This window comes from Malania oleifera, chromosome 13 (genome assembly GCF_029873635.1).
Source record: "Malania oleifera isolate guangnan ecotype guangnan chromosome 13, ASM2987363v1, whole genome shotgun sequence".
NCBI lineage: Eukaryota > Viridiplantae > Streptophyta > Magnoliopsida > Santalales > Ximeniaceae > Malania > Malania oleifera.
In genome coordinates this window covers 1,684,940-1,697,979 of record NC_080429.1, presented here as the reverse complement: position 1 = coordinate 1,697,979, position 13,040 = coordinate 1,684,940, and the positions used below count along the sequence as shown (strand labels likewise).

At 38.3% G+C, this 13,040-nt stretch overlaps 1 protein-coding gene across 2 annotated transcripts in view; it reads left to right on the top strand.

The window, feature by feature from the left end:
- LOC131145621 (uncharacterized) overlaps window positions 1-13,040 on the top strand; it is a 45,372-nt gene that overhangs the window by 613 nt on the left and 31,719 nt on the right. Inside the window, exons 2-5 of one of the 2 annotated variants that reach the window (XM_058094796.1) lie at window positions 836-985; window positions 2,388-2,537; window positions 2,623-2,751; window positions 3,945-4,061. In XM_058094796.1, coding sequence (XP_057950779.1) covers window positions 836-985; window positions 2,388-2,537; window positions 2,623-2,751; window positions 3,945-4,061 — 546 coding nt within the window. The remainder of the gene's footprint in view (window positions 1-835; window positions 986-2,387; window positions 2,538-2,622; window positions 2,752-3,944; window positions 4,062-13,040) is intronic. The other variant, XM_058094797.1, reaches the window with a different exon arrangement.

Here is a 13,040-nt window from a genome sequence, read left to right as displayed (position 1 = left end):
TTTCTACGTATAAGATTTGAAGCCCAATAAAAAGTTATTATATTCATATTTAAACTCATTAAATTATTATTACGAAATTCATATGATCAGAGAAATTATACAAGAATTTTGTGTTTTTTTAAGTATTCATATTTTTAGGCTTGAAATACAAAAATATTAGAAAAAGGAAAAACTATAGAAAAAAAAAATCCATGTTTTTATATTTCATGGACTCACTCTTTAAGATTTTATTGAATGAAAATCAAATATAGGCAAATTGCAATGTTATAGTTTTGTTTGCTAAAAATATAAAATGTATAGGTTAGAAAAGTAGCTATTGGTATGGAAGCATTTTAGAAATTCACCAAAAGGCCTGCCATAATAAATTTTTCAAACTAAAAAAGCATTTTTATTTTAGCTAATGTGTTCTCACTGATTTTTTTGAATAGAAAATATAAATAGTTTTGAGGGCAAATTGAGAAATTTAAGTGGCGTAGGAAATTTACTTCTAGAAGTAATAAAATTTATTTAAAACAGAAATTATACAAAATGTGTAGAGAGTTACAAAATTAAGTCTTCTCGAGTCAAATTCATTTTTTTAAATTTATTTTCAAAATAAAATTAGAGATCACTAATATCAATATCTGGCGCTTGCATTGGAAAGAAATAAGATTTTTTATATTCCTAACTTGTCTTGAACAAGAGAAAAAAATAAATAGAAGATGATTCATAAAATAATGGGACGTATCAATTTGAATCATTTTTTTTAGCTTTGTTTATGAATGGATATATTAGTTTTTGGACTGGATGAATTGTATATTGTAATAATTAATAATTTTTGTTTTTTGAGTGATAGATTTGGCATATGGGATAATTCAATTGTACCCACATCTTACGAAATCAATCAATGAGAATGGATTGTCTCCTCTTCATATTACTGCCAGCAAACCTAATGCATTCAGAAGCACTTCTCACCTTGGATTGTTTGAGCGTATCATCTACCATTGTAAGAATTTTAACTACCATCTCCCCATTAAAACTCTTTCATGTATACTGTTTATTCTCGAATATTATTTGAGACTTATCTCCCAATCGGAAGACACACGATCTATGATGGAAGCAGGATCAAATTTGGTGTGTGGACAGATGATCAAAATTTTCACATGGAAACAAAACCTCCCCTGTTATGTGGGAAATTTTCAAATCTAATGGGTCATTGTTAGAACCTGTGAGCATCCAGATTAAAGTGACACCAAAGATTTAACGTGGTTCGGTCAATAATGACCTACGTTCACGGAGCACACGCCAAATATTCACTATCTCGCTGGAAAAATTACAATTCTCTCTCTCTCTCTCTCTCTCTTCTTCCTCTCTGCTCTCTCTAAGCTTCTCACTCTTTTACTGTGTCATTTCTCAGCCCTTTATTTATGGGGCTAATATTTCAATCACTATTTAATTACAATTTAAACACAATAAATCAAAACATGGGAAGTTACAATCATGGGATTAATTTCACCGCGTGAGATTAATTGTAATGCGTTTTCTAACTCAGCTCCATGAATGAATCGCGTCTCCAACTCAGCTCCAGCTCTCCTGGCTGTCTTCTGGCTCCAACTCTAGCAATCATAGCCCTCCTATATTTCCCTTAGTACTACAAGTTTTGTTAGTTGGCTAGAAATAGTTTGGTTCATTGTAGCACTTATGCCATATCTTTTTTGAAATAGGGAATATCATTAAAAATGAGAAATCAAGTAAGATGCTTGGATTCTCAGAACACGGCAACTAATAAAGGCGAGCTTAAATCATCCTCCCAAATTAGAGAAAATACAAGAGAATTCTTACCAATCTAAGGATGAAAAGAAGGGTATTAGACCTAGACCATAGTGGTCAAATATAATTGAAACTATAGAGTACTTCTCCTTGAATATCCTTCCATTTCTTTCTTTCCAGATTTCCCAACATATAACTTCCACAATTGCTGCTTTTAATCTTCTAAGACACCCTTTAAGCTTTGAGATGTTCCAAACTAGAAACATTGTTGTCAAGGATTTCGGCATAACTATGTGATTAAGCATCCTCTGACTGACCATAACTCAAATTTGTTTACTGAAATGACAATGTACAAAAAGCGCTTGTGTTATATTAACCACACATTTCCCTATAGGCCCAAGATATGCCAAGATGATCCTAAAATTAATAGTTTGTGTTTACAAAATAGGTTATGTGGCATCATAATTGTTTTTATAGTTTATGAAGATTCTTTCTCATCCCATTCCGTTCTGTTATCATTTATAATATTGTAATGAGGCTATAGCTTTCATGTTCAAATTAAATCTACATGGAAATTTTGTATATTTATTTGTGGTTGTGTTCAATTGTCACTATAATATCTTCAATTATATTTGAAGGTGCTTTTGTTGATGAGCTCAAGAAGGAAACAATCTGGCAAGAATGTTTCTCAGATATTTCTGAAGACAAAAACAAGTTTAACTATCCGAGAAACTATGAGACTTGCATGGACCTCTTCCAAGCCATGAAGAATATAATTACAGTTTTAGGTTGGTAAAAATGAACAATATGCTTTGTGTTTTATATGCTTATGTCTTAAAATTTGAGACATGGCTTCTCAATCTCTCTTTGTAGTTACGCCACATAAGCATCGAAGCTCGCTCCCATCTTCACCCTTGAATAGGGTTGGATCAAGTGACTCTATGAAAATTGGGAACCCAATTGATGAGGAGGATCCCCAACGGAAGAGTCGTGCTTCTCTAGGTTAGGATCCTAGCCTCATTAGGAGAACTATACTATTGTCATCAATAAACATTTAGATTTGGTAGTTGCGCTTTGTTTGTCCATAAATGCTCAAGGAGTTCACAATTGTGATTAATAAGAATATTTTGGACACATTGAACTTTTAACGGTTTTAAGTAATATCGTTTTTTCTATCATTATCATCAAATTTGTCGAACGGATAAATGAATAGCACCCAATTTCTTCTGGAGATTTAAAAAACTAGAATGGAAGTATTTAGTGTTTTCAAACTATTTCACAAATACATATATATATAGGAGATCATCAAGTGCAAAGAGGATAGGATCAAAATAGGTGAATGATCATGTCACATAATTAATTGAAAATGTTGTGGCCCATTTAGTTATGGAAAGCAATTTTCATTTTCCATTTCAGTTTTTCGATAAATTACAAACAAAATAAAAATAAAAATAAACACTACCAAATCTCATTTTTATAGCATTTGAATGAAATAAATGAACAACAATTAACAGTTTTGGCACCATTTTTCTTGTGGAAATAGTTTTATTTTTTGAGAATTTTCAAATAATTACAAAAAATGCTACATTATTTTCCAAATTTCCAATTTATATAAAAAAATTTAGAAAATATATTTTTTTTCAAGATTTCTAACTCTTACCTTGTGTATGAGAGCATGAAACTTAAATCTCGGACTTTAAATTGTGTGGATTATGTGTAGAGTTTCTTATAAATCCACACAACTCCAAATTCAAGCCCCAAAATCCATGATTCCAAGCCCAAATATTACCCAATATAATTTTTGAAAAATTGAAAAACAAGTTTTCTCTCTTGTAATTGTTTTAAAATCTAGACATAAAAAATAAAAAATTATTTTACACATTTAAACAAACTCTTTTTTTCTACCTCTCTAATACAAATCTTGGAAAACTAAAAGATAAGCTAAAACTTTTATAATTCTTTGAAAATCTAAAAACTGGAGAATAGAAAATGTTTTCCACAACTAAATGACCCTTAGATTTTGTAGCACCATCTTTCACCTACAAATTATGAGGTGATTGATGTCACCAACAAAATTGAAATCTATCATATGTTGCACTCTGCTTAATATGCATCAAGTATTTAAGTCAAAAAAAGTTAAGTCAAAGAGTTGTCTTTGAAGATTTCTACTAATCCTTTCGTTGACTTTTGCCAAGGTGGTAGCCAACCAAAGAAAAAACACAATGAAGGCCACCATTTTCCATCCAATTATGACCTATTTTTCCTATTCTTCAAGCTTATGATGAAGGCCTTTCTAATTGTTTTGGGATTCGGTACGTGTGTGTTTATTTGCTTTTAGATTATTTTCTAATTTAATATTTATGTTTTGTTTTTTTACTATGCAAGAGTGAGAGTTCATTCATTAACTTCTTAAGAATGCATGAAAACTGTTCATAAAATAAATTCATTTGAAATTAAGGAAAGCCACCATGATAAAGCTCATTTGATCGATTGTTGCATGTTTATTTGAAGCATACACTCAAAGTATGGTGCGATCCCTGGTCTCCAACAAGATGAATTTGAGATAGGGATTTTAGAAATGACAATTTATTGATAACTTTGAAATCAATGCAAACTTTAGAGGGGCATGGGAATTCCACTTAAATATAATGGACTTGAATTCAATATGGATTTTCCTGAAAACGACTTATTGAGCTTTTAAAAAGCCAAATTTTGGTTTTTCTTGGATGTTTTTAGAGATTTGAAACTTTTAAAAGATAAAAACTCGATTTTTCACTTTATGGGTGCCTGCCTTGGCCCCACCCCCTTGCGCCGGGGGAGGGGGGATAACTTTTACCACCTAAATTGCTCCTTTTCCATTAGTCACAAGGGGCCAAACCAAGCCAAGGCTTGTACTCTGTGCTGCTGCCTCATATGTATACAACTAGAAACTTTTTCATGAGATGATTAATATCAAAGAGCCGAATTTACTTATTTTTGCATTGTTTGATACTCTGAACTTTTTTTCTTTTTTTTTTAAAAGGTAATATCATTATCAAAGGAGAAATCAAGCAAGATGCTTGAAAACTCCAAATAGACTTACATAAAAAGGTGAGGGTAAAACAACCTTCTGTTAGGACCCTGTGAGCAATCAGAAAATTATAACACCAGAAATTTACATGGTTCGGTCAAGATCGACCTACGCCCACAGAGCACACCACAAATTCACTAAAACCACTGGAAAAATACAACTCTCTTCTTCCTCTCTTTTCTTCTCTGTTTCTTCTCTCTATGCATTTCACAACTCTCCACAGCTCTCTATTTATAGGGCTGATAATTAATTGCAATTTAATACAATGAATAAGAAATTGAGAAGTTTCATCCATTTAAATTAAATGGTGGATAATAGCTCCAGCTTGCAATGCGTCTCCAACTCAGCGTCTCCTGGCTCCAGCACAACAATCTCCCACTTGGATACGGAGATGCCTCCTCAACCAGTGTCATGAATAAATGATGTGCTCAAAATACGTCTTCAGGCATGAAAACCAACTGAAGTTGAACACAACTTCAGCTTCTCTGTAGTCACCACCTTAGTTAACATATCTGCTGGATTTCTGCTACCTTGAATTTTTTCAAGTGTCAATATATATGTTATGCCCGGAACCCAGAAATGAGACCCGGGGGTGAAAATGTAATCTAACATGCCCCTGTATTCGATAAAACATCCAAAGATACAGTACAAAGGATAGGGGTCTGACCCCGTGGGGTTCCCAAGTACCCTAAACACTTCCAAACACAATCATATACGCAGTGGAAAAAGGTCATTCTATACATATGCAGTACCATACCAGAGTCTATACAAGAGCAAGACATGACTCTATTAAAAACGTACAAACGAGTGCCCAAATACATCCCAAAATGGCAACCCACCAAAATACAGTCCTAGCACTTACCCAAGCGCTATCCGCAGTACATCGGCCACTACATTCCTACACCAGGACGCTAGTTCCAGTTACTCAAAGGACTTGTAAAAATCTACGTATAGCAGGGGTGAGACACCTCTCAGTAAGGAAGAACACATGTTATATCGGTGTGTGGCATTTGAGTTTTATCATGATGTAACATACACGCAGTTAAATGCAATCCTGTACTAGTTCACACAGTACATACACACACACATACACATATACATGATCAGCAATCTCGGTATCGTCGCACACTTTGGCCCGAAGTCGGTCCGCGACAATCTGGCGTTGGCCCGTAGCCAACCCGTAAAACACAGCGCCATCGACACATGGCTAGTCCTTGAATCCCATGTCATCGTATCGACGCTAACTGGTGGATCCACACCCTTCGGCCTAATTTGCCGAAATAGGCTCACGCCCTTGGATATAGAGCCGGACACTCTCAGTACCTGGAACAATTTCGGAACTGCGTTCCTACTAGCATTTCAACATATCACACACATGCATGCTCATATAACCAAACAAACCACACCCATTTGGTAATTTAAATCATGGTTCTCCAAAAAAATATAGTTTAAATAAGTCAAGGCACGACCATCCCAATAACACAGTATAAATCAACATATACCCTCGGTTTTCAACAAAACCAGGGATGCAGCCCGTTGCCCCCTTTTCCCACAACTGTAATAATGAAAAACCCATAATTTTTCTCGTTAGATCCCACCAAATGAGTAGCCAAGACACACAGAAGACCGTGAACCATAGTTCCACCGAGTCCGATTTCCAAAATAACCAATATAAATATAGTTCCCCTTACCTTTCCCCGAATAGCCAATCCCAAACTCCAAGGTCCCTAAATAGCAAACCGAATTCCAAAACCTACAATCAACAGTACAGAATATGCTCACAAGACAGTTTCCTACAAAACTATCAGATCAGAATTGAAAACCGAGCCTTATCTCGATTTTTTGCCAAAACTCAAAAATCTCCAAAATGGGATTCCAATTTGTAGAACTTGTAGAGAATCCTTCCACGATCCTCGTGGTAACTTCAAATTCATAATTCCAGCCACGATCAGTGAAGAAATCTAGAGAGAGAGAGAGAGAGTAGGGAGAATTCTAGAGAGAGAGAGAGAGAGAGAGATATTTGAAGTTTCTTAATGAAGAAGTAAAGGAAGTTCTATTTATAGCACCTTTGACCTGGGCAAATTCATCGACGAGATGGTGTCCTCGTTGACGAGGCCCTATAGTCTTCTTGTCGACGAGACGAAGAATTCATCGACGAATCCTGATATTCTCGGTTTCTGAAACTCCTCGGCTTCTCCTTGTCGATGAGTCTCTGAATTTCATCGACAAGAAGGACAAATACTTCGTTGACAAAATCTGGCATTGTCGACGAGGCCTGCTCTTTACCAAAATGCCCCTCTCTTTACATATTTAAAACCCACTTATCACGATTCAGGTTCTTACAATCTCCCATTCTTACAGAAATTTCATCCTCGAAATTTGTCATCTCTCATTCACAGATTCATACATACAATCGAATACATACATACCACTCTAGAGAAAACTGGTGACCACCACAGCGTAACATACACATACACATACATTCCCTCACTTATGGCGAAGGAATACTGTGGTTACATATACAACTGTCTCAGGAGTTCACAATACACACACTCCCGACGACTAACTACCTATCCCAACTCATAGTAGGATCATGTACAAGTGCCCAAAACAACTGTGGATACTTCCGGTGTATTTTCGTTTCTAGTTCCCAAGAGGCTTCCTCAACCTCATGGTTCCGCCACAATACCTTCACTAATGGTATCTCTTTGGTACGAAGCTTCCGAACTTTACGGTCCAGAACCTGAACAGATATCTCCTCATATGCTAAGGTATCCCCAATTTCCAACTCATCATAACTGATAACATGTGAAGGATCCAATACGTACCTCCTCAACATGGATACGTGAAACACATCGTGGACCCTCGAAAGTGCTGGAGGTAGTGCAATCTTGTAGACTATTGGGCCCACTCGCTTAAGTACCTCGAATGGTCTGATATACCTCAGGCTTAGCTTGCCCTTCCTGCCTAATCTCATCACCCCTTTCATCGAAGCAATACGCATAAATACGTTACCTCCCACTAACTCATAGCGGCGAACATCTGCGTAACACTTCTGCTAACTCTGAGCTGATCTAATCCTCTCCTGGATCAAACCTACCTTCTCAAACGCCTGCTGCACAAGTTCAGGTTCTAACACCTGACGTTCACCAACCTTATCCCAACACAAAGGAGATCTACACCTCTGACCATACAAAGCCTCGAATGGTGCCATATCGATACTAGACTGGAAGTTGTTATTATAAGCGAACACTACAAGTGGCATAAACTATATCTAGCTACCACCAAAGTCTAATACACACGCTCGCAACATATCTTCCAAAATCTGTATCGTCCTCTCCAACTGTCCATCAGTCTGGGGGTGGAACGCTGTACTTAAAGTAAGTTTCGTCCCCAGTGCCTCCTATAAACTCATCCAAAATTGAGAAGTAAACCTCGGATCTCGATCTAACACAATGGACACCGGTACCCCGTGCATTCTCACAATCTCATGCACATACAACACCGCTAGCCTACTTAAAGGATAGCTAACTTTTATCGGTATGAAATGGGTAGATTTCGTCAATCTATCCACAATCACCTAGATAGCATTCTGTCCGTGAAGTGCTGGTGGCAGTCCGGTCACAAAATCTATGGAAATATACTCTCATTTCCACACCGGAATAGGCAAAGGCTGCAAGGGCCTTGCCGATCTCTGATGTTCATCTTTCACCTATTGACACGTCAGACACTGCTCCACGAACTAAGCAATCTGCCTTTTCATACCAGACCACCAAAAGGTCTCGCACAAGTCTCAAGTATATCTTTGTACTACCAGGATGTACCGTATACATAGAACAATGTGCCTCCTCTATAATCGTCCTTCTGATCTTATCATCATTCGGAACACACAACCTGGTCCCAAACCTCAGCATACCTCCCTCAGAGATGTTAAACTCTGTAGCCAGTCCCTGCTGTACCTTTTCCATAACCTCTGCCAACTCTGCATCACTAGCTTGCGTGGCTTTTATACTCTCAAATAAGGTCGATTGGACCACCAAACCAGCAAGATAAGCCTGATGATCACTGGACACCAACTCCACGCCAAGGCTTTTCAAATCCAGCCTGACATGATACTGAGTTAAAACCGTAGATACAGCCGTAGGCCCCGACTTCCGACTCAACGCATCAGCTACCACATTAGCCTTCCCCGAGTGATAACTGATCGTGCAATCGTAGTCCTTAATCAACTCTAGCCACCGCCTCTGCCTCATGTTCAACTTCTTCTATTTGAAGAAATACCTGAGGCTCTTATGGTTAGTGAAGATCTCACACTACACCCTGTACATATAGTGTCACCAGATTTTTAGTGCATATACCACAACAGCCAATTCTAGATCATGTGTAGGGTAATTCTTCTCGTACTCTTTCAATTGTGGAGAAGCATACGCCACTACCTTACCTTGCTACATAAGCACACATCCCAAACCTTTTAGAGACGTGTCGCTATAAATCACAAATTCACCATCCCCCGAAGGAATGGTCAACACTGGAGTAGTAACCTATCGGTGCTTCAACTACTAAAAGCACTGCTCGCAATCACTGGTCCACTCAAAATTCATTCCTTTCCTAGTCAATGGTGTTAGAGGTCCAGATAGTTTAGAGAAACCCTCTACGAATCGACGATAGTAACCCGCTAGTCCCAGAAAACTCCGAACCTCCTGTACATTCTTCGGCCTTACCCAGTCGACCACAGCTTCAATCTTGCTAGGATCAACTGATATACCATCCCCAGTAATCATATGGCCTAAGAATGCAATCTGACTCAACCAGAACTCGCACTTCTTCAGTTTAGCATACAACTTCTTCTCCCACAGAATCTGTAACACTAACCTCAAATGTTCCACGTGCTCTTCTGTACTTCTCGCGTATACTAGAATGTGGTCAATGAATACCACTACGAACTGATCTAGGTACTCATGGAAAACCCTGTTCATCAGATCCATGAACACTGCCGGAGCATTCATTAACCCAAAAGGCATGACTAAGAACTTGTAGTGGCCATATCTAGTTCAGAAAGATGTCTTCGCTACATCCTTTGATTTGACCCTCACCTGATGATATCCTGACCGCAAGTCGATCTTCGAAAAGACCCGTGTGCCCTGCAACTAGTAAAAAAGATCATCTATACAAGGTAAAGGATAGTGATTCTTCACAGTTACCTTGTTAATCTCACGGTAATCAATGCATATCCGCATCGACCCGTCCTTCTTCTTTACAAACAATACTGGAGCTCCCCAGGGCGAAACACTAGGTCGAATGAATCCCCTATCCAGTAATTCCTGCAATTGTTCCTTCAACTCTCGAAGTTCCGCTAGAGCCATTCGGTACGGAGCTTTAGAGATCGGTGCCTTACCAGATAGTAACTCTATCGCAAACTCAACCTCACGATCTGGAGGTAAACCTGGTAAATCATCCGGAAACATATCCGGGAATTCGCTGACTACCTGAATGTCCTTGAGTCTCAACTCATCCCACAGCGGTTCCTTCATACAAGGTAGGTACCCCTGACATCTGTCCAAGAGTAGCCTCCTCACCTGCAGTGCCGACAGAATCTATGGCACTGGACGCACACACGATCCCACGAATTCGTACTCTTGCTCCCCAGGAGGTCTAAAAACTACCACCTTCCTACGGTAGTCGATCACAGCATAACTGGAGAACAACCAATCCATCCCTAGAATGGCATCGAACCACGACATGTCATATACAACCGGATTTACTGGTAGCAGCTTTCCTTGAAGTTCCACTGGGCAGTCTACCAACATCTTCCTACAGAAAGATACACTCCCAGATGGCGTAGTAATAGATAACACTTCATTCATGTCTCGGGTCTCAACCCCACCCCGTCCCACAAAATTCACAAACACAAAGGAATGGGTTGCACCCGAATCAAGCAAAATAGAAGCTTTATTTGGAAGCAATAATAAGGTACCTGTCACCATGTTACCTGCATGCTCAGCGTCCACTGGAGTAAGAGAATATACTCTGGCTGGAGCTGTATTTGTCTGAACGGTTCCCCGAGGTATCTGATTGCTCCCTCGGTTCCCACTGAATGCAGGCACATCTTGCTTCGGTGCACGACAATCACAAGACATGTGGCCTGGTTGGCCACAGTTGTAGCAGTTACCCCCAAATGACCGGCACTCACCCTCGTGTGGCCTGTGGCATCTGGTACAACGATCACTAGTCTGGCTCATCTGAGAATCCTGGCGCTCGGTATTCTGACGGTAACCCGAGCCCTTGCTCCTCTTCTTCTATGATCCCTGACGAGATCCTATTTGAGAACCATAAGGTAATGTCGTCTTCCTTGATTCCTGATCCACCTCGTCCTCTCAGATACTAGTCTGCAGATATCCTTCCTCAAACCCTTCTCGAACCTCCGAGTTTTCTCATACTCGCTCGAGATCAAACACGGTGCAAAGCAGGATAGCTCTATGTATCGAGCCGCATACCCCTGCACCGTCTGTAACGACTTGCTATTTAACTGGATTATATATATATATATATATATATTTTTTATACTAGGATATTTAATATGCTCTAATACCATACTAGATCGAACCCAATCATTAACCTAAGCAGCAAGAAGCGGAAATCAAATAAACATATCCATACATAATTATATACAATACAATACCAGAGTACTAACGTGTTTCCCAAAATATACACATATCACTGTTCCCCCAATATCCTCAACCAGTGAGGGGTATACAAAATATTCCCAAAAATATACTCACTCTCTCTCTGACAGGGCTGTACTAAAGCCCCTTTATCTGCGAGCTTGGTTTGCTCGCCTATCTGGATCACCTGAAAAATGATTCAACACTGGGATGAGCCAAAGCTCAGTAAGGCAAAATATGATATTACTAGTGTGTGACAAATGAGCTACAATATTATGCCAATCTATTTTCATATTATCATGTAAAGCACAATACTAGAAATATAGTCTTCATTTTTTCCTGTTGCTTAATATTTTTGTACTTTAGGTTTCTATTCAAAATACTGCTAATATGTATATACTTTCTGTTTTTGTAAAGTTGTATAAACATAATAATAACTGTAAACTTCCCTGTGGATAATTGTGTGTCATGATTTAACCCTTCATGACAGGGTTGTGTGGTCCATAGGCGGGATTTACCCTGGCTGGCCAACCAAGAATAAATCACTATACTCCATAGTCTGATCAGTCCTCCTCAACCCATATCTGATGGGGAGCCTGTCCACTCGTGGGCTTTATGCGATCGACCTTTATATCACGTATTATCTGAATAGGTGATTGCACTCTATAAACTGTATGTAGTTACAGTACCGTACTCTGTAAACTGTATGGTCCAATAGGGTCTGATAATATATAATACATCTCTATATACCACTATCTGTTTTACCATGATTATGCAATAACTGTATAAACCATGACGCTATAGAAAACTGTATCTATATCAACTATGTCTCTGTAATTAATTGTAAATTTGTATGTCATGGTACTGTAAAACTGTATAATCATGGTATTTCCGTAATTGTTGTAAAATACATTCACTGTCTAAATATTCTATAAAACACATATCTGAAAATACTGTAAAGCATGTTTTTATATTATATTTATATTCTCAAGCCACACAGTAATTTTAAAACATATTAATCACATTTGGCAAACTATATAAATCTCTGTTGTAAACAATACTTTGGTGGAATATTTATAATTTCATACTAAAAATATATTCATATAACCTAACATAATATATTTCTCTTACTTGTTTCCTGCTAAAAATCCCCTGCTATAATAGGTCCAACACCCGTAGGGTTCTCCACTCAACACCTTGAAAACCATAAATCTTATAACAAAACATCAATATTTCTTGGCCTACATCATTTCCTATAACTGTCAGAAGCCCAAAAATGGACTAAAAGGCCTTATCCTGATTTTGGGATGAAATCTAACCTTGTTTCACCAACGATCCGCTCCAGCAGACTTGTAGAGAACTTTTCTAGGAGCATTGTGTAGGCTTCGGATCGTCGATTCTGCAACTGGCGGGGCCGAAATCGAAGAGAGAAGGGAGAGAGTCCGTAGGAGAGAGAAAGAAGAGAGAGAGAGAGAGAGAGAGAGAGAGGCGCTGAAATGTGATAAAAATATGATTTTTCACTACTTATAGGGCTAGATTCGTCGACGAGACATGTCACC